This window comes from Podarcis melisellensis (genome assembly GCF_964234715.1).
Source record: "Podarcis melisellensis genome assembly, chromosome: 8".
Taxonomy (NCBI): Eukaryota; Metazoa; Chordata; class Lepidosauria; order Squamata; family Lacertidae; genus Podarcis; species Podarcis melisellensis.
In genome coordinates this window covers 29,110,316-29,132,603 of record NC_138540.1, presented here as the reverse complement: position 1 = coordinate 29,132,603, position 22,288 = coordinate 29,110,316, and the positions used below count along the sequence as shown (strand labels likewise).

At 46.3% G+C, this 22,288-nt stretch overlaps 1 protein-coding gene across 4 annotated transcripts in view; it reads left to right on the top strand.

Moving 5' to 3' along the window:
• Positions 1-4,663: 4,663 nt before the first annotated feature.
• Positions 4,664-22,288, top strand: part of AJAP1 (adherens junctions associated protein 1) — a 121,701-nt gene continuing 104,076 nt past the window's right edge. For 3 of the 4 annotated variants that reach the window (XR_014171315.1, XR_014171316.1, XM_081923769.1), the window contains exon 1: positions 4,666-6,604. Coding sequence is in view for 2 of the 4 variants with exons in the window: in XM_081923769.1 (XP_081779895.1) it covers positions 6,576-6,604 (29 nt within the window). In the remaining 2 variants the exon portion in view is untranslated. Of the gene's footprint in view, positions 6,605-22,288 lie in introns of all 4 variants that reach the window. The other variant, XM_081923768.1, reaches the window with a different exon arrangement.

The window sequence follows — 22,288 nt, the reverse complement described above, 5'->3', positions numbered from 1 at the left end:
AAGCCAACAACCAACTTCCCTTCCTTGACGTCCTAATCTACAAAAAACCTGATGGCTCCCTAGGACACACTATCTACCGGAAAAAAACACACACCAACCGCTACTTACATGCACAATCACACCACCACCCTGCACAAATAAACTCCGTAGCCAAGACTCTCATCTCCAGAACCAAACGCCTGGCTGACAAAGACCACTTGACAACTGAGTTACAGAATCTCTCAAATGTGTTAATTGCCAATGGATACCAGCAAAACAGGGTTATGAAGCTAATCCAAAAAGAAACACCCCCCAAAAACCAAGACACAGAAGAAAACAATGGCATGGCCCTCCTTCCTTATATCAAGGGCACTACAGATAAAATTAGCAAAATCCTCCATAAACACAATATCAAAACAGCCTTTTGCACCAACCAAAAAATAGCCAATATCCTCAGAAACCCCAAGGATAAAATCCAGTTGGAAAACCAAGGGGTCTATGAAATACCCTGCAAAGTCTGCCCAGCCACGTACATTGGACAAACAAACAGACGAATAAATGCACGTATCGCAGAACACAAGAATGCCGTCAAAAAAGAAGAAAAAACTTCCTCTCTTTTCCAACACATGAAAGAAACAGGACACGAAATTAATTTTGCAGATTCCAAATTGCTCTTTAACATGGAACATCACCACAAGAGAATAATCATGGAAGCCATCGAGATAGAGAAACACCCTCACAACATGAACAAGCGTGACGACACATCCCGCTTGCCAGACATCTGGAAATTAGCCCTCCCCACAAAAACTGACACCAGATCCAGAGGCACACAGAACGCCATCACCAATCAACCACACCAGACCCAAACCCAGACCCTCTCCACAGATAAATTACAGACACCATCCAGTAGCCAAACCATGGTGGCACCTCCGGATGCTGCACCCCCCTGCAATCCCTACACAGATCTGGCTGACACAGGCCACAAAACCACAGCTCGCCCCTATACACGAAGCCAAGCCAGAGCACAACTAAGTGCAGTACAGCCATCTTCTCAGAAAAACTCTTCACAAAGTTCAAGAGGTCAAGACACAAAGACTTTAGCAACTAATCCACACCTAATGACCCACCTAAGTGGTACTCAGGATATCACTCAAGAAATCACTCAAGATATCCCTCAAGTAATTAAGGAACAAAAGAAGAAAAGGCACACTAGCCTGGGAACTTCCTCTCTGCCCAGAACATTGGAGGCTATACACCACACCCCCTCAACAGTATTTATAGGAACTCAAACACTGAGATCCTGCTCTGTTCCAGTAACAAGAAGCCGAAAGCACCAGCCTGAAGATGACGAGTGAGACCTCGTCGAAACGTCGCCTAGACACCCCAACTTTTACACGGGAAGACACCCGAGGACACCAAAACCTGCATATATATATATATATATATATATATATATATATATATATATATATATATATATTTGAAGATGACGAGTGAGACCTCGTCGAAACGTCGCCTAGACACCCCAACTTTTACACGGGAAGACACCCGAGGACACCAAAACCTGCATTCCTGTACCCGTGAAAATCTACGAAAGCAAATATATATATATATATATACACACATTATTGGAAGAAAATGTCCCAGATTTCTCATATGATTACTGCCCTCAGTTCCAGCCACTTGAAGGCCACCTGTCTCTGCTCCAAGTTTATCCATATTCACTTCAAGGTTATCAGTCTTCACGTCAAGGTTATCTGTCTTATTTCCAAGTTTATTTGTCTTCGCTCCAAGTTTATCTGTCTTCACTTAAAAGTTATCTGTCTTCTCTCCAAGGTTATCTGTCTTCGAGATTATCTGTCTTTGCTCCAAGGTTATCTATCTTCAGAAGTCTGGTTCTACCGGCAGGACTCAACATGCATCTTCTCAGCAATACTGTCAAAAATGCAGTGGCCTGCAAGCTACCCATGTGCCCAGTGTTAGGACACTGTTCCACACAGTGATATTCCATTGCAGCCTCCTGGCCAACCTTTGAAAAATACCCATCCAGGCACTGCCCTCTGCCCTTCCCTGCCCTGTGCAAGCACCACCCAGTGAAGTTAAAGTCCCTTCAACCCATTGGAGGTGGCCAGTGTCACCCCCCCACCCTCACTTGGTTTCTTTAACACAGGAATGGGGAACCTATGCTCTGCCACTTGTTGGTGAACTATGACTCCTATCATCCCTGGCCTTTGGCCACGCTTGCTGGGACTGGTGGGAGTTGCAGTTCCCCAACATCTGGAGGGCTGCAGGTTTCCCATCCTGTCTTAACAGGACATGGATAGGAAGAAACTTGAGAATCTAGAAATGACAAGCTTGAGGTCTACCTACCAGCCACCTTCTCTCCATATAGCCTACTTTACAGGGTTGTTGTGATGATCAAAACCATCTAGAAGGAAGGGTGGGCTAAAAGTATGGTTAGTTTTGGTGTGTTTTTAAAATGCTGTTAAAGTGTTTTTTTTTAACACCAAACATAATGGAGTTGGGGGGTGTGATGGGATAATGTCAGAAGGATGATAAATGTCAGAAGGAAAGGTCAAAGGAGATTCCTATGCACATGTGCATGTGTGAAGATTTATGAGCCCTGAAGTCCTGTTCTTGAATATAATGAAGCTTAAGGGCTCAGGATCTCCACACTGAGAGTCAACGGGATTTACTTCTGAGTAAATATGCATAGGGTTGTGCCATAAAATGTTACCTCCCCACACAGAAAAGCAGCTGATTTTAGAGCAGTCTTGCTCCACTTTTTGTGCTTTGTAACAAACTTTGCAGGGTTTTTGTCACACAAACTCTCCTTCATTTGTGGTTTTCAAACAGAGGCTGCATGTCAGCAATTATTTTGCTGTTATTCCTGCATAACTGGGGTTTGGACCAGATGACCCTTGGGATCCCTTCTAACTTGACAGTTCTATGATTCTGTAGGAGAACTTTGGTACTCCAGATGTTGCTCAACTCCCATCAGTTGGCTTCTTTCAATGCAGGGATGAGCAACCTGATGACCTCCAGAGGTTGCAGGACTACAGCTCCCAACTTCCTTGACCATTGGCCATCCTAGTCAGGGCTGATGGGACTTGGGTGTCCCTCAACTTCTGCAGGGCACCAAGCTGGAGAAGGCTGATTAAGCCTTTAATTAACCTCTGCGGCAACACGAAGTGATGCATTATTAGCAACTTTTTCTACACGCAACCCAAAAAGGGTGATAAACAATCGCACAATGCATGTACCTGTTTTTATATGGGGGGAGTGTAAGTGAGATAATAAATTAATTTTGCAATCTCATTTTTGCAATGGCACCAGCCCTGATATGAATGTACATATGAAACAGTGCGAACACCCAAGCAGCTCATCTTCTTATCAACATTTCCCACCAAAGACAACCATATGGTTGAAATGTGTTTGACAACTTATAGCGTCGTATTAGTCACATCAGGTTGCTTAGCGATACGTTCTGCTTTCAGTCCACACCGTATTTTATTCATTATTGTGTTGGTTCATTCCAATTTTAAACAATTGAAGTGCAACAATATATTGAATAAAATTTTGCCGTATCTTAGAAATGCAGAGCCTAAAGGCTCATCTAGTCCATCCGCCCTGCAATGCAAGAATCACAGCTAATTTGCAAGACTTTTGTGGTGGGAAGAGGGGTGGTCCTGACTTTTTGACATACTGGCTCAGTGCAGAGTGATTAGGAACTATTCCTTCCGTCTCTCTCAAACAAAGAGACACCAAACAAAAATTCAGGGGAGCTGTGGTCCAATAGAGAAGATTTTGGATTTGATATCCCGCTTTATCACTACCCAAAGGAGTCTCAAAGTGGCTAACAATCTCCTTTCTCTTCCTCCCCCACAACAAACACTCTGTGAGGTGAGTGGGGCTGAGAGACTTCAGAGAAGTGTGACTAGCCCAAGGTCACCCAGCAGCTGCATGTGGACGAGCGGGGAATCGAACCCAGTTCACCAGATTATGAGTCTCCTGCTCTTAACCACTACACCACACTGAGGTGCCACCAGTTACTCATCCCTGGTCTAAAGAGTGAAACCAATGCCCTGTGAACACAGGTGTATCGACGGGTATAAGAGGACAACAGACCTTGCAGGTTGAGGTGTATTTTAGCTCTGAAAACCAAGACTGGAGACAATAAATAAGAGTGGATTGTTGCTTATGTGGTCTGCCTCTTGGCTTCCTGTGGGCATCTTTGTGAAGCAGCAAAGAACTCCTTCTTCATGCAGAACCCAATTAGACTACGGAACTCTCTCCCACAGGGGGCAGTGATGACCACAAACTTGAATGGCTTTAAAAGTGAATTGGGCAAATTCATGGAGAAGAGGGCTGTTGGGTTATTTTATTTTATCAATTAACAACAACAGTCAAGTGCAAACCTAACGAAAATGGGGGGAGTTTAACAATAAAGTGTATCAGCCTGTCAAGACAAAAGTACAAAGATACAGTGCAGCTGCAAAGGAATGATGAAGCACTGAATCATACAAAGTTTCCCATTACAAATAATAAAGGTGAGGAGGACTACCAGCTATGCCTCTTCTGCAGCGGCAGACTTTGGTCTTTCAAATTCCAGCAACACCCTGTGCGGTGCCAAAATTTGGGACACACAACCCCCCCCCCGCATCTTGCCTTCTGTTCCAAGTTGTTGTTGCGGCGCCCCCTGCAGTGCCCTCTCAGCTCAGCATCCAGTGTGGGAGAAACAGTTGTGCTCCCCTAAATCTGCCTCTGCTCTTCTGGGGAGCCCACAAGCAGGACCTGAGCACAGGAGCAATCTCCCCCTTCTGTGGTTTCTAGCAATTGGCATTCAGGAGCATTCATTGCTTCCGAAAATGGAGGCAAAGCATAGCTATTCTGGCTTGTAGGCAATGATGGCTTTACCCTCCGTGATTTTGTCTAATCCTCTTTCAAAGCCCTCCAAGTTGGTGGCTGTTGTTGCCTCCTGTGGCAGTGAGTTCCGCAGTTTAACGATGCGCTGCATGAAGAAGGGCTTCCCTTTATTTGTCCTGAATCTTCCAACGCTCAGCTTCATTAGATGTCCAGGAGTTTTAGAGTTGTGAGAGAGGGAGGAAAACTTTTCTATATGCATGCTGTGCATAATTTTAATATATTTCTGCCATTTCACCTCTTACCCTTTCTCAAAACAAAAAAGTCCCAAACATTGCAACTTTCCCTCTCAGTGGAGTCGCTCCTTGGTCATATTGGTGGTTCCTTTTTGGACCTTCTCCAACTCAACAATCTCCTTTTTGAGGTGAGGCGACCAGAACTGTACGCAGCATTACTCCAAATGCGGCCGCACGAGATTTGCACAACGGCCTTATGCTACTGGCAGTTTTATTTTCAATTCCTTTCCTAACGATCCCTAGCGCGGGATTAGCATTTTTCCACAACTTGCCTCACACTTCATCGACATCGATGCGTCGACTTCTTTATCGGGTTATATCCACTGATCGTATACTGGACTCAATTTTCCAATAGCCCATCTTGATGTACTCCGAAGAAGCACGCCAAATTTATCAGGTCTGTTTGCAGTGGAGATCAAGCCGGCCATCTGCCAGCTGCCGTCGGTCCTCCTCGCTCAGAAGCAGTCTACCAGACTTCGTGGAAGGAGACCATCCTCCGCCCTGCTGCGCGAAGGCGCCTCCTCCCGCGGCTCCCTGAACGACTCCCCACCTCACCGGCATCGCTGCCGGAGCAAGGGGGGTTGCGTACTGATAACGGGGTTCAGCCCCCCTATTAGCTCCTGGGGGTGACGTCAGGCGGGGCTGGACCACGCGACGGCGGCGGCGGCGGAGCGAGCGAGCGAGTGAGCGAGAGATATCGGAGAAGGCAACGCGCTGCAGCGGCGGCGGCGGTGGCAGCAGCAGCAGCAGCTGAGCCGAGCTGGCGGACGGGCGGACGGACTCCGGGAGCCCCGCCAGCGCTGCCCGGATGCCGCTGAGCCCGCTGGGGCTGAGCTTGCCCCGCTGAGGACCAAGCTGCGGCGATCCGGCCGTCCCCACTGAACCCAGACGACCCCCTCCCCACCTCGACAAGGCTGACCACTTCCTCCCCCCTCCCTCTCCATCCACCCAAGAAGGACATCGGCGTCCCCCCATCTTTCCATGGATCTGGGGGGCTCCCTCGAGGCGTTCTCCCCCCAGCTGGGGGAGGAGTTGGACGGACTGCCCCCCTTGTAGAACTCCCCAAACGACACCCCCCGCCTTCAACCTCATCTCTTCCCTCCCCGGAGAAAAAAACCAACCCAAACAAACTTGGGTGCACACTTTTGAGGGGGGAAGGAGCGATGCGGGGTCTGAAATAAGCAGCCGACCCCTGTTTAATCCTTAGGGGTTGAAATAGGGGGAACCGCCGATACTCCCCCCAGAAAAAAAAATCAACCCCCCCCCTTTTTGGAAACTCTTCCTCTCTCTCTATTGATCGCCTCCCTCCCCCTTGATCCAAACCTGAGAACCCTTCCCCTCCCCTCTTATCCAGTAACGCCCCCCCCAACCAAGCACAGATGGCTGGGGCTGTGAAAATTTGATCCCCCCTTTTTTTCTGGGTTCCCAGACGTGACAATGTGGATACATCGGTTTTTAGCTACCAGGTAAGAGATTTCAACGGGGGTGGGGGGTGGTTGGAGAAGGGAATGTGATATATGGGTGTTTGTGACACAAATGCTTTCATCTGGTAAAATCTGGGGCAGGGTGTGTATGTGTCTGGGGGGGGGGGGATGAACTTGGAAATATGGATATAGGTTATTGGAAGGGCTTCAATATATATCTCCATGTTAAAAAGTGCTATTTGGGTTGGTGGAAGGATGTGCTGGTGGTGACCTTCTGCTTAACTTCTACCCAGCCAAAGGGAGGATGAAGCTGGCCAGTTAGTCACAGACTCTCTTTCCCCAGTTATGCCCAGACTTTTCTGGGGGTGTCCTGTGTGTGATTTTGGAGATTGGGATTTGCTTCCCTGGTTCTGGAAGCAGAGGCGCTCCTTGATGGAGAGGGGACCTTTGCCAGCAGCTCCTGCCCAGGGACCTTCAGAGCTGGGGAGGCGGGCTACCCTCCCTGACACAGTTAGAGCCCCCAGATCTAGCCAGCAGGAATCCTGCGAGTGGGAAATTTAAGCTGTCTATCTTCCTCCTCCTCCTCTCCCCCACCTTCACTGTATATATTGGGGTCAAGCACATTGCGCAGTTGGGCAAACGTGTGTATTTATGTGGGCTGAGACAGTCCCAAGGCGAGGGCATTATCCTCCCTGCACATCTCAGCTGGGGGAGGCTCCGAACAGGATCTGAAGCTTTCCGATTGCCTGGTCCATGGGACTGGCTCCCAAGTAAGTGGGCACAGGGTTACAGTTCTCAGGGTCACCTGCTTAGAAGAAGCAAAGGAGAGAGAGAGAGAGAGAGAGAGAGAGAGAGAGAGAGAGAGAGAGAGAGAGAGATGGGGGGGGGGAGAGAGATGGGAAGAGAGAGAGAGAGAACAAATACAAATTTCAGCCAGTTACAGTGTTCAGCTCCCAGAAGACTGCTGAGGAATGGAATATGTGCAGTGAAGTGAAATGGCAATGTGTGTATGTGTCCCTTTGTCCCTGTTCCTCTTGTAGGAACTTGTTATCCATTGGCTAATGGATCTACATGCAGAGACATGCGTGAATTGAAGCCATAAATTGCATGGGTGTTTATGCAACAGCCGCCACGCACACACCGGAACATGTGCCCAAGCACCTCCAATTGACACAGGCATCTTTGTTAGTCTTGGCAAGACTCAGGCGAGAGTTCCTGGGCAAAGAAGTTGCATTTTTCTAACTGGCTGTAGCATCAGCTTGAGATCAGTTGTGTATTATTATTATTATTATTATTATTATTATTATTATTATTATTATTATTATTATTATAATGCATGGGTGTGGGAATGGAACAGCCTTCAGTTCTCCTGCAACAGATTAAATGTCTGTCTTTTGCAAGGACGGGTGTGCAAATTCCACCAAGGAACTGCAATCACACACTCTCAAGTTTGATGGCACAATCTGAAGGTGAAAGTGCTTGCCATCCCTGGGAGCTTCGATGTCTCTGTAGAGTGAAGGGTGTGTGTGGTGAGGAGTTTGTGAAAGCAAAATTGTTTTTCGTGTGTCTGTCCACTGGGATGCAGCAGACTCCTGGATTGGGGAGAAAGAGGGCAACGGAAGAAGCTTGGTTTTGCACACAGACTTCTACCTGAGTGGTTTGGGAGGGAGGGGATGCTACTTCCGTTTATGTGTGGAAGGAGATGGGCACCTCACAATAGGTTTGCGTCTTCTTTGAAGCAATTGCTTGGTGTGCTTAGTTTTGCAGTCTTGGTGAAAATGTTATTTCTTCAGGCAAAGAGATACAAAGATTATACTTTTCCCCTTTCAGTAAATTTTAACTCTTTACATTTGAACAGTACAAAAGGTATTGATTGGGTGCTGTTGAATAAGAGCGAGCTTTCATGCCCTGTACCCTGACCAGGGTTGTATAGCTTTCTCATGGTCCTTGATGAGATCAAAAGATGAGCCAGGTACTGATCTGATGGTGAATCAGTACCTATTGTCATTTCCTAGAGAATTAAAGAATTGTTCTGAAACAGGTGGACCGAGACCCTGGCTCATTAGATCTGACACAGAGGGCCAATGATATTCTATAACCTTCCTCCACCAATGGTGGGATCAGCGAGACTCCTTTATTTCTACTGACTTCTACCATGAGATGGATCAATTCGTTCAAATTTGCACCACCTAACATCTCATGTCTTCTCCCTATCTACAATAAATTTGAGAGACTGTTTCATGCCAGGTTAGTTCCTTGGTCCATCTCACTTGGTCCGTCTCTCTACACTGAGGTTAGCAACTGTCCAAGGCTTTCATCCCTTTAGGAGAAATTGCCAGCGATCAAACCTTGGACCTTCCTGCACCCAACACAAGACACGGTCATCCTGGATGTTAAATGTGATGCTTTCTGTTAAGGTTCCCCTGTGATGCCCTTGTCAAATGGATTTGGTGTAGGCACCCTTGCTTTGTGTCCACGGCACATTTAAATCTGGCTGGGTGAAATGGGTTGCCTGGTGAGCAAGGGGTTGATGTGCATTCTGGGGTTTCCTCTAATGTAAGAAAGCACCTGTGTGTTACGGAAGGGTGACAGCAGTGGACTACAGTAGATGACCCTTCACTCTCATCCAGTCCAGCCAGCCAAGCTGACCTGCTGTGATCATTTTGCCCACATGTGTTGCTCATTCAGCCGCAGAGTCTCCAGATAGCGTGGTGAGGGTGGGATCTGTTGCCTATTGCTGTCTTAATTTGCTCCAATAGTCCTTTATCCTGTGGACAATATTTCACAATCTGCTCATGGATTTGTGCAGTGGGCAGGCAAATAAACTCCTACGGACGCAGGAGTTAATTGGGCCCTCAGTTCAAGAGCACTGGTGTGGAAATGTTATATAACACACATTTTGTTGCTGTTGCAAGAAAGGTATAAACTGATATTTGTGTCTATTCCCCTCCCCCCTTTGCATTTGAAGGGAATGCAAATTGGGGAATGAGCTTTCTCCAAATCTTTTATGTTAGGAAAGGTCTGTTTCATTTCTCCGCTTCATGCCTCATTTTTTTGAGACACGGACAGCATCAGTGGGCATGTATAGGACACCAATCCTTTCTAACAATTATTTGCAAGTGGAGGAAGAAACCACATTTCTTCTTTTCCAAAATAAAGACTCCGTCAAACCGTTGAGGCCAGCAAAGTATTTCTACAGCTACAGGGTGATGAACCCCACACCAGTACAATGGAAAGCATATGAAAAGCAGTAAATTTTCATGGTCATATAGTGAGGGTGATGTTACGGGAAAACATGCTCCTATTTTTAAATTTATTGTTGTTTTTGTTGGTGCTAGTGCATTTTAAACCCTACTGTTCTTCTGCAAATCAGTCCGTTTAAAGCAAATGCCCTTAGTGAACTAGGGACACTGACTGAAGCAGTGTTGTTGCATGTGTGCGATTTGCTTGATCTTTGGTGGTTATAGCAAGGTCCAGAGATCACTGCAGACACAATACTGCAAGTGCTTGGGGGTTTTATTGGATCAGAAGCTGGCTGTCCCTTTTGATGAGGAGGATGTTGAAATGACAATGCACCACCGTGGTGAAATTAATAGGAGTTCCACCATGGTGTGGAGACCAGGAGGACACCAGAAAAGGTGCCTCCGATCCATAAGAACATGCGAACAGAAGAATAGACTGCTGCATTAGACCAATGGCCCATCTAGTCCAGCATCCTGTTCTCTCAGGGACCAAGCAGATGCTTGTGGAGGAACCCACCAGCAAGATTAAAGGATTCTAGTAACTGCTATTCAGAAACATGACTACGTCCAACCGTGGAGACAGAGCAGAGCCACTGTGGCAAGTTGCCATTGATAGCCTTCTCCTCCATGAACTTATCCATCCAAGTTGGTGGTCCTCATCACCTCTTGTGGGAGCGAGCTCCATCAATGAATGGAGAGCATCTGGAAAGCTCTCTCCAGTTGAGTTTTCAATGGGAGAAGTGGATCTGAATCAGGTCACCATGGGTAATTGCTGGCCTTTGGACTTTTACAAGAGGTGCTGTGCCAACCACTGAGGGGGATTGTGCTCAGAAGAACCTGCCTATGCATGCAGTTCCCTATCTAGGGGGATATTGTAGAGTTGGAAAGGTGCAGAAAAGAGTAACCCAACTGATCGACAAGCTGGGACACCATCTATTTGGAGGAAGTGTCATAGCGAGAGCCAGTGTGGTGTAATGTTTAGAGCGTAGGACTAAAACCCGGGAGACCCGTGTTGGAGTCCTTCCTCAGCCATGAAGCTGAGTGACCTTGGGCTAGTCATTGCCTCTCAGTCTAGCATACCTCACACGGTTGTTGTTGAGATTACATAAAGAGCAGGTAGAATCATGTATACAATCTTGAGTTCATAGGATGAAAATGTGAGGTATTGTTCCTCAATGGCATCTCCAAGTAGAATGAGTACAGCCCACTCCCTGAAACCCTGGAAAGCTGCCGATAGGGTCAGCAATACTGAATTAGATGGACCACTGATCTGACTTGATATAAAGCATTATTCCTGCTTTCCTAAGACACATTAGCTGGAGAAAGCCTTTTCGGAGCCTTCGAAAAAGTATTGCTAGCAGTCCTCGACATTGGAGAGGAGAGAGACAGACAGAATATTCCCTTATTCCTTGTGGCGTGGAGGCATTTCAGAATTGAGTTTCCCTGGCTTATTACAAGCAATTCCAAGCCCCCCGCACAGCTGGCGCAGAACAAGCCCCCTGATGAAACTTGTTAGGAACAACAGAACACACACAAAATGAAGTACCCAAAATATTATTCATTATTGTAGAGCTAATGGGATGGTAGCTTGGGGCTAGTTTTCTGATCTTGAATGTTTGTTTGGTGCTGTAAAGAATGCGTTATGGAAACAGCAGGAGAGAGAAAGAAAAGGATTTTTATTTTTATTTTTTTTTAAAAAAGGAAACAAATCTCTCTCTCTCCCTTTAAAGGCCCTTGATCACTTCCTTGCTTCACCACCTCTCTGAGCTACAACCTCAGCCTCTTGTAAGGCAGGTCCAAGCTGCAAATGTAAGCCAGTTTCAGCACCATGAGTTTCCACCAAGGATTTCAACACAAAACCACTTGTGTGTTTCTGCAGAAGATATAGAAAAGGGCAATAAGAAATGACCAAGGGGAAGAATTCTGAGAGTTGTAGGTTGTGAAGGGTGCTGGGGGGTGTTAAGGGGCCCCTATTTTTGCCTCACAGGGCTATGATACCCAGAATTCTGTGAGGAGATAGACGGATAGTTGAACCACTCTGAGAATTGTATTTCTGGCTGGAAGAGGAACGAGTCTCCTAATAACGCCCAGCTCCCTTAAAAAGCGACAGTTCTGAGGATTTTCTGAGGGACAGACGGGACCCAGAAACTGTTTAAAGTGGAATCACAATGTTTTAAATGCATGTTGTGAAGGTGGCATTTGTAGAATCTCACCGGGTAACTGCGCAGTGGGCGGAATTGAATCTAAGAAAAAGTAAAAGTGTCCATGTATCTTTTATATCACTTGAGGTTTTTTTCCCCTTCTTCTTCTTACAATCAAGCGGTATATAAATAAATAAAATAAGAAAAATCGAAGAAGTCCATTTTAGGGCAAAGCCACAGTCTAGTCATGCTTGGATAATGGTCAGGTTCAAGGAAATGCAGGGTAGAGCCTACCTGTTCAAGCAGACTGGGATTCAATACATTAGGAAGAACATTAGGAATAACTTTCTGATGGTAAGAACAGTGGGATGGGCTCCCTCAGAAGGTGGTGGACTCTTCTTCATTGAAGGTTTTCAAGTAGAGGTTGGATGGCCCTCTGTTTTAGCTGTGATTCCTGCATTCTGGGGGTGGGACTAGATGATATTTGGGCTCCCTTACAACTCTACCATTCTATAAATACATTTCCCAGGGCATTCTTTATAAAATATGTATTTAAATGTGAATGTCCATGGCAAATAGGATGGAGTAGACTGATAGATGAGCCCATGCAGGTTGGGAAAAGAAGACTAGTTTGCTAGTTTGGGAACTGAAAACCATTCTGATAAGGCTGGTGGAATTTTGCATGGCACGCACTTCTCTAATTGACATGCACATTCTACTTGCCGCCCTTTCGAGGATCCAATAACAACGGAATAACTTTTCCCTGCTGGAGATCCTGTCTCTTTGAACAGGGAGCCATTCCTCCCTCCCCCAAGCCTCTGAATAATTGCAGCAATAATGTTTGGAATCAGCACAGTGTTCCTTTGTGTTGTGTGTGTGTGTGTGTGTGTGCGCGCGCGCACACACACACACACACACACACAGAGTGAAGTGAGGAATGAGGAGCTGACTCAGTTGCTTAGCAGACAGCATCCCCCTTGCTGTCTTTTATTCAGAAGAGCCCAGGCCTTGGGCTGGAGGAGAAGGAAAAGCTGAAACAGCGACACACACACACACAGAGATTCCCCCTTCTTGATCTCCAGAGAAGCGCTGTTTTGGCAGTTTTCGCTTCTATCCTCCAGCGGTCAAGCGGTTGTGCATTATGCATGCAGGAGGGGTGTGTGTGTGTGTGTTTAAAACCCTGCTGTCCATCTGATGCTCTCTCTCTCTCTCTCCCTGCTCCCCCCACCAAATTGGCATCCGGACCATGTAACATGTGCTCTCCGTTATAGCCCAGCAATTCGGAGACATCCAGCGACGGCCTTTGGGGAAGAACGCGCTCCTTACTCATGCGTGTCAATAACAATTACACCTCCGATAGTTGTGCGTCTGTATACACGGCGACGCTGGCTCCAGTGCCCGTCTGCCCATCTGCTTGGGGGCCGTGGCGAGTCTTATGTAACCACCATCTGATTAAAATAGGTAATTGCTACAGTTTCTCCCAAGGAGGACGGGAGGGGTGGCTGGCGGGGGGACGGGGGGGGGGCATAAGCTGCTGCAGAAAAGATTATAGCTGCGTCTTCCCTTAGCCAGGAATGACACTACCTCAGCTTAAGAAATGGAGTGGGGGTGGATGAAGCAGAGGAGCCTCAGTGACATGAGAGAATTCCTGGATGGAGATGCAGAGTGGGACATCTGGCTACCACTTGAAAAAAATATATATATCTTTGCATCTGTTCCTCTTCTCTTCCCCAGTAAAGCCTAGGTTGTGTGATATGAGGGTTTCTTACATGATGTACCCTTTCAGCTGCCCCAGAGGCTTAGTAAGGGCAGCAGGCTGGGCAGAGTGACACCAATGCAGCTCCACAATATGGTGCATAGGTAGCCATTGTGGTGCCCTCCAGATGTTATTTCATAGAAGCATAGCATTGTAGAGTTGGAAGGGACAGCTAGTCAAACTCCCTGCAATACAGGAATCAGAGCTAAAGAATCCCTGAGAGATTGCCATCCAACCACTGTTAAAAAAACCCCAAACCTCCAAGGAGGGTTATTTGTTACATCTGTGATCCACCTTTCCTCCAAGGACCTCAAGCTGGCATGCACAGTTTGCCTCCCTCTCTAATTTAATCCCTCACAACAATCCTGTGAGGTAGATTAGGCTGAGAGGCAGGGACTGTCCCCAGGTCACCCAGGGAGTTTCATGGCTGAGTGGTGATTTGAACTTGGGTCTCCCAATTCCTGGTGCAATGCTCTAACAGCGGCACCATACTGGCTCTCATTTATTAAATTTCATCATCTCCAGCTAGCATGGCCAATGGTTAGGGAGAATGAGAGCTATCTGGAATGAACATCATTGACTATCCCTGGTACAATGCACTCAGCCCTTCATTATCTGAAGGCAGGGGCACGTGATTCTAACCAATTTTTGCTGTGGAAACAGCAGCAGCTGCCATCTTGGTTTCAGCACAACTCATTTTTCTGCTGATTCCCTGCAGAATATGAGCAGTGATGCATGTGTTGCTATCTTCCAAGGTTTGGGCTGCAGAATGCTTGGTTGCCCTCGTGTGGAAATAGCTACCTCCATAAGAACATAAGATAAGCCTGCTGGATCAGGCCAGCAGCCCATCTAGTCCAGTATCCTGTTCTCACAGTGGCTGCTCAGATGCCTGTGGGAAAGCAGCAAGCAGGACCCAAGCACAAGACCAGCCAGTGTGGTGTAGTGGTTAAGTGGTAGTCTCGTAATCTGGTGAACCGGGTTCGCTTCCCCACTCCTCCACATGCAGCTGCTGGGTGACCTTGGGCTAGCCCCACTCACCTCATAGAGTGTTTGTTGTGGGGGAGGAAGGGAAAAGAGAATGTTAGCCGCTTTGAGACTCCTTTGGGTAGTGATAAAGCGGGATATCAAATCCAAACTACTACTACTACTACTACTACTACTACTACTACTACTATTCTTCTTCTTCTTCTTCTTCTTCTTCTTCTTCTTCTTCTTCTTCTTCTTCTTCTTCTTCTTCTTCTTCTCCTTCTCCTTCTCCTTCTCCTTCTCCTTCTCCTTCTCCTTCTCCTTCTTCTTCCTGTGTTCCAGCAGTTGGTGTTCAGGAGCATGGCTGCCTCCGACTGTGGAGGCAGAGTATAGCTGCCATGGCTAGTAGCCATTGATAGCCTTCTCCTCCTCCATCAACTTGTCCTGTCCTCTTTTAAAGCCATCCACGTTGGTGGCCATCACTGCCTCCTGCAAGAGGGACTTCCATCATTTACCTGCTACAGCAGCATATGGTGATATCTAGAGGGAAGTCCGTGAATGTGTTTGTTTACTCATATGTTCATTTCTCTCACTTTCCGTCCCATCAATGTCCCTCAAAGTAGCTAAGAAATCAAACTGGGGGAAAAGAACTATAAAGAATCAGAAATTCACACCAAAATGTGTTAACACAGTAGTTAAACATTACGACAGCTGGCTCTCAAAGGAGGGAGAACACAAATGCAGTTGTCATTCATAAGAAAGGCTTTATGATGAATGATTCCCCCCCTGCGCCCCCAGTGTTTCTCCTAAAAGGATCCTGATTGGCTGCCATGAGTCATGCCAGAGTTCTCCTCTCAACCCCTAGGGGCTTGGGGCATGCATGTTTTAAGTCCTACAGATAAGGACCCAGGTCTAGGAAAAAAAATTGCAATGAGCTTCGGATTCACTTTATCAGAGTCCAGAGTATGCCAAATCTTATGGAGGCTGCTCAGAACATAAGGGGTAGCTTAGGGACACAGGTGGCGCTGTGGTCTAAATCACTGAGCCTCTTGGGCTTGCTGATTGGAAGGTCAGCAGTTTGAATCCCCACAAAGGAGTGAGCTCCCGTTGCTCTGTCCCAGCTCCTGCCAACCTAGCAGTTTGAAAGCATGCCAGTGCAAGTAGATAAATAGGTACTGCTGTGGCAGGAAGGTAAACAGTGTTTCCGTGTGCTCTGGTTTCCGTCACAGTGTTCTGTTGTTCCAGAAGTGGTTTAGTCATGCTGGCCACATGATCCGGAAAGCTGTCTGTGGACATACACCGGCTCCCTCGGCCTGAAAGCAAGATGAACGCCGCAACCCCGTAGTCGCCTTTGGCTGGACTTAACCGTCCAGGGGTCCTTTTTTTTTAAGCTTAGCAGCAATGCCGTCTAACACATAGGAAAGATTTTAGCAAGAAAGCCAATGATGACTGTCAGCAAAGTGCCATGAGAGGGGTGGGCGGTCAAATGGATACATTGGCACAGAGATTTCCACATTATGGGTGACACATCTAAGAAGGCCCCACCACATACAATTGGTGGCTGCAGGATCCATTAGAGACTTGGAGGTTTTTGAGCAGAGCCTCGATGGCCAGGTATTCTTTAGCTGTAATTCCTGCATTCCAGGGGGTTGGACTAGATGATCCTTGGGATTCCTTCAGACTCTACCATTCTATAAGTATATAGTATAAATGGGGGGGGGGGAAGGAAAATTCAGGGGAATTACCCAGCTAGGTCATACTCAGAGTAGACCCATTGACATTGATAAGTTACTTTGGTTTCAAATCAATTCAAAGTGCTGGCTTTGACCTATGCAGTTCAGGACCCTAAGACCCCAAGGACAGCCTCTCCCCACATGAACATGGTTTTATTCCAACAGTACTTTGGGAGAAGACTTTTTTAAAAAGGGATTTTCATAGTGCGGTGCTGCTTTCAATCATTGGCATTTTAGTAGATATGTTTTTAAATCATTCTAATTCGATTATAGTCTCATTCCTTTCTATTACCTTTTCTGTGTATTGAGCTTCCTGCATTTTATCTGTGTTGTTGTTGTTTTTTAAAGCCATCTTGAGTCCCAGTCTGGGAAAAAAGATGGAATATAAATATATAAATATCATCACCATTTGAGGTCTTTCTTCCTGTGCCCTCTTCACGGGAGGTTCAGGGGGTGGTGACACAAGATCAAGATCAAGATGATTTCTGCATTGCAGGGTGTTCAGTGTTAGAATGTGGAACTGTGGAATGCTTGTGCCTGGTGTAATCATTCTCACCCACCCCCTCTACTTTTAGGCACTCGGTAAATACCGTATTTTTTGCTCTTCAAGACGCACCTAGTTTTTGGAGGAGGAAAACAAGAAAAAATATATTCTGAATCTCAGATGCCAGAACAGCAATAGGGATCGCTGTGCAGTGAAAGCAGCAATTCCTCTTGCTGTTCTGGCTTCTGGGATAGCTGCGCAACCTGCATTTGCTCCATAACACACACACACATTTCCCCTTACTTTTTAGGAGGGAAAAAGTGAGTCTTATAGAGCAAAAAATATGGTATTTTATCTTTACCTGGACTTTTGGCTTTTAATTTGCTAGGTGGCATTGTGGATTCTTTCGGTGGAGTGGGACCTGTAAGCTCTGCCTTTTTATCTGCCTGGCTGTGTTTCGAGATGCTCTGTTGGGTGTTTTTAATTCAAATATCTGAAGGGCTGTCACATGGAAGATGGAGCAAGCTTGGCTTTCATTTGAAGCCCAAACCAGTGGATTTCAAATGACAAAGGGGGAGTGTCTCCACCCCCATCATTCTGCCTGGACACTGAGGTCCAGTGCCGAGGGCCTTCTGGCAGTTCCCTCACTGCGAGAAGCCAAGTTACAGGGAACCAGACAGAGGGCCTTCTCGGTAGTGGCACCCACCCTGTGGAACACCCTCCCACCAGATGTCAAAGAGAAAAACAACTACCAGACTTTTAGAAAACATCTGAAGGCAGTCCTGTTTAGGGAAGCTTTTAATGTTTAATAGACTACTGTATTTTAATATTCTGTTGGAAGCCGCCCAGAGTGGCTAGGGAAACCCAGCCAGATGGGCGGGGTATAAATAATAAAATAATTATTATTATTATTATTATTATTATTATTATTATTATTATTATTAAACATCAGGTAGCACACCCTGATGATAAGAGCTGTTTGACAGTGGAACAGGCAGACAACTCTTGGGGCATGGTGAGATCTCCATCCTTGGAGGTTCTTAAACAGAGATGGTCATGGATTCTTCATTTGTGATTTCTGCATTGCAGGGTGTTGAACTAGATGACCATCAGTTCTGTGATTCTACGTGGCACATGGATCTGTCTGAGGAAAGGAACTTTGAGAGCCACTGCTAGGCTTTTTACTTACCAATAAGAGAAGCTGGGAGCAGAAACTGCCTCCTCCCAAGGCTGAGGGCGACCTCAAAGAGGAGGTAAAACCAGATGGTGGCTTAATCACAGACAAACTGTCCTCATCTCATATCTTAAAATTCAGGAATGCCTCTAAACAAGGCCCACAAAGACACGACCCTCTGTGCTTTTTAAGTGGACTATTTATTTTCCGTGGAGATCTGCAAGGCACCATAACCTTACAGAGCTCAAGGGAAGGCAGGAAGCTGCAGCTTGTGCTGGCCAACATGCAGAGCTTCTTTTTACAAAAAACAACCTGAAATTTTATGGAAGGCTCATATCGCATTGCCAACTGCATTGTCTTGAGAAGGGAGCTGCTGATCAATTCTGAAGAGCAACTCCACCAGGCATTACTGACACAATGTACTTTGCAGGCAGGCATCCAGGACATTTTTTTATTGTTGCTGGAAGTGTGTGTGTGCAGGGGGAGGCTTTGGGGGAGGCAATTTCTTAGCATTCCTTCCAGGAGACCATTTCTTATATTTTTGAAAAGGTATGCCAGGCTCCAGCAAATCCTAGAATCCCATTTTTCTCCATTCCCAGAATTAAAGAATTTGGGTCCACTTAATTTACCAGGAATGCACTCTGGACATGTTCAGGCATGCTGCGGGCTTTACAGTAATGCCATTAGGGGTGGAAAAATCTGTCAATTTCAGATTTTTTGTTGTTTCTCCTTTTGCCACCGTTGTTCACCACATTTCCACATCGCTTTGTTATTTATTCATCTTTAAAAGCTGCAGGTAAATTCATCAGCATTTCATCCATGCATATGTCTCCTAATACACATAATTATTTTTGGTATGCTGATCTGCTTAATATACAGTTTTCGTATGTAATTCCCCATAATAAAATACATTTTTGTAAGTTATTTTTGCCAAGAATGCATTTTAAGTCACACTAATTGAGATTTGGGGCTTGGGGCTTGGAAAAAAATTGAAGAGGTGAGAATTTTGTAGGATACCTACATTCTGGTTCAGATATTGTTTCTGGAAGAATGAATTAGGGAGAGACACATTAAAATGTGGTCTAATTCCCACCCCTGCCCCTAATAATAATAATAATAATAATAATAATAATAATAATAATAATTTAATTTATACCCCACCCGCCCCAGCCAGGGCCGGGCTCAGGGAGGCCAACACCAAATATAAATTACAATAAAACATAATGGAAAAAGTTAATTAAAATACAGCTTAAAATACAGCTTAAAATGCAGCCCCATTTTAGTAGCAGCCCATAAATCAAGACCATAAAGGGAGGAAACATCAGATATTCACCTGAGCCAGCTATCCATGCTGATCCTACATGGGCCAGCAAAAAAAACCCAAGGAAAAATTTATATATCAAATCCCATATAAGGGGTCAGAGTGAGTCTAAGCCGAAGGCCAGGCGGAACAGCTCCAACTTGCAGGCCCTGCAGAAAGATGTCAAATCCCGCAGGGTCCTGGTCTTTCGTGACAGTGCGTTCCACCAAGCTGGGGCCAGTGTTGAAAAAGCCCTGGCCCTATTTGAGACCAATCTAACCTCCTTGAGGCTCAGGACCTCCAAAGTGTTGTTATTTATGGACCTTAAGGTCCTCCGCGGGGCATACCAGGAGAGGTAGTCCTAGACCACATAGGGCTTTAAAGGTCAAAACCAGCACCTTAAACCTGACCCTGTACTCCACCGGGAACCAATGCAGCTAGTAAAGCACTGGATGAATGTGATCCCGCAGCAAGGACCCCGTATGGAGCCTCGCCGCAGCATTCTGCACCCGCTGGAGTTTCTGGGTCAGCTTCAAGGGCAGCCCCGCGTAGAGTGAGTTACAATAATCAAGCCTGGAGGTGACCATCGCACGGATCACTGTGGCCAGGTTGGGACGGGAAAGGTAAGAGACCAACTGCTTAAGACCTATGTGTTCACTCACAATAGATGTGGGAGGCAAGCAGGGAGAGTGGGCTTTAGGAGCCAAAAGGGGAAGAATAGAAGCATCCCCAGAACTTTTTAAATGGCAAGTAATACTCACCAATTTGTGACCTTGTTCTAGTATCAATCTTCCCATTTCATCCAGCCAGCCGAGGTTAATCTCAACTATGGTTTGTTTAAAACTTTAAACCATCACCCATAAAGCCAACTTCTTTCAAGAAACCATTATTTATCTACGGTATTTTTTTTACTGTACTCTTAGCTGAAAAGGACAGACAGAACTGGGAGACCCATGTCCTCATGCTTACCATGACAAAAGGAAAGAGGAGGGAGGGGAGAAAAAGCAAGCTCTGACACTTGTCCCCAAAATTATTAGGTGGGATGGAAACAGCTCAGGGATAGGAGATTGTCGCTTAGCAAGACCGATGGAATGGTCCCGCTTCCCTTCTCTTCTCCCCTGTGCTATAGCCAGATGGGAAGCCTGCTGCCAGGTGACAGTTGATAGAAGGATAAGTTAGATGAGGCTGACTTCTTCTTTTCTGCATGGCCCTACTGCCCTCCTAATCTTCTGCTGCAGAATGAGAGAAGAACAAGAGGCTTGTTGTTTAGGGCTCAGCCTCTCTACTCTCAGTCTCAGGTCTCTCTCTCTCCCTTCCTGCATCAGTGCTTTTTTCAGCTCCTAAGGCACAGCAAGTAAGAACTGTCCCTCACTTTTTCCTTTATCAATTAGTGCTGATTACAACAGATGCATGCATTGGGGTTTTTTGCCTGATAATCCAGTGGATGGATGGCCATCTCTCTAGCCAATCTAAGAGGTGGATAAGATTCCCCCAGGGGCCCTGAACATGCCATGACAGCAGAATGTCCAGGAAAAAAAAAGATATTCCAGTCCCTAGTAAATGCAGCCATTATTTCTCACCAGTCACCACAACAACCCAAGGGTTTAAAACAGAATGAGTGTTGCTGAGTCTCTCTCTCTTTCTCTCTCTCTGGCGTTCCAGGCAATCCCAGCCAGGCTGTAACTGCTGCAACCATTTCTGAGGGCTTTTTATTATAAGCAAATAAAAACAACAACAGAGTTTTATGGAATTTAGCCCCAGTCTCTCAGCAATCAGCTGTTGACATCAGCCAAGTGCTTTTAGCAAGCGAATCCATTGCTGCCGTGGAAGTGGGATTTAAGGAAGAGAGCAGCTAGAACTTGCTCTCAGGCACTGCTTTGTATCTCTATAAATGGAAACTGAAGAGCACTGGTGTTAACTGAGAAGTTCCATGCTAGAGCACGTATGTTCCAATTGCCTGAGTTTAACCAGGGCAGCCCCTCTTTTATCCTTTGGGGGGAAATGCTTGTTAACGTTCCCTTAGAGTGGTTTCTAGTACCGATGTCCAATCCTAGCTCTCTCCGGAGAACATATAGGGACATCTGAACATCAGAAGAGGTGGATTAAGTCAATGGCCCAGCTCAGCCAGCATCCTGTTCTCACAGTGGCCACCCAGATGCTCCAATGGGAAATCCTCAAGCAGGACACAAGCTCAAGAGCACCTGGCACCCCCATGGTTTCCAACCACTAGTATTCAGAGGCATTGTGTCCTCCAACCATAGAGGTAGAGCAAAGCTATCTTGCCTAGTAATACCTCCTTTTGTCTGTCCTGAATCTTCCGCCACTCAGATTCACTGGAGTTATCCACTTTACCCATGCCAGGCATCATTTTATAAACTTCTGTCACATCACCTCTTACTAATGTAATACTGCCTGAGGGGTTGAAGGTTCAGTGAGCAGGTGGTAAGAACGGCAGCAGAGGTAGATATAATCCAAACAAGTGCTGAGAATCCCGTGAGGGTGAGGATAATACATGGGGCACAGTCCTGGATAACAAGGACTATAGGAGGCAATATTTTCAGGACCATGGACAGGTCACTGCTCACACCAGCTGAGGGATGCTGTTGTGGCCACCAGCCTAAAGGTAAAGGTAAAGGGACCCCTGACCATTAGGTCCAGTCGCGAATGATTCTGGGGTTGCGGCGCTCATCTTGCTTTATTGGCCAAGGGAGCCGGTGTACAGCTTCCAGGTCATGTGGCCAACATGACTAAACCACTTCTGGCGAAACCAGAGCAGCACATGGAAATGCCGTTTAACTTCCCACCAGAGTGGTACCTCTTTATCTACTTGCACTTTGACGTGCTTTCGAACTGCTAGGTTTGCAGGAGCTGGGACTGAGCAACGGGAGCTCACCCCGTCGTGGGGATTCAAACCGCCAACCATCCAATCA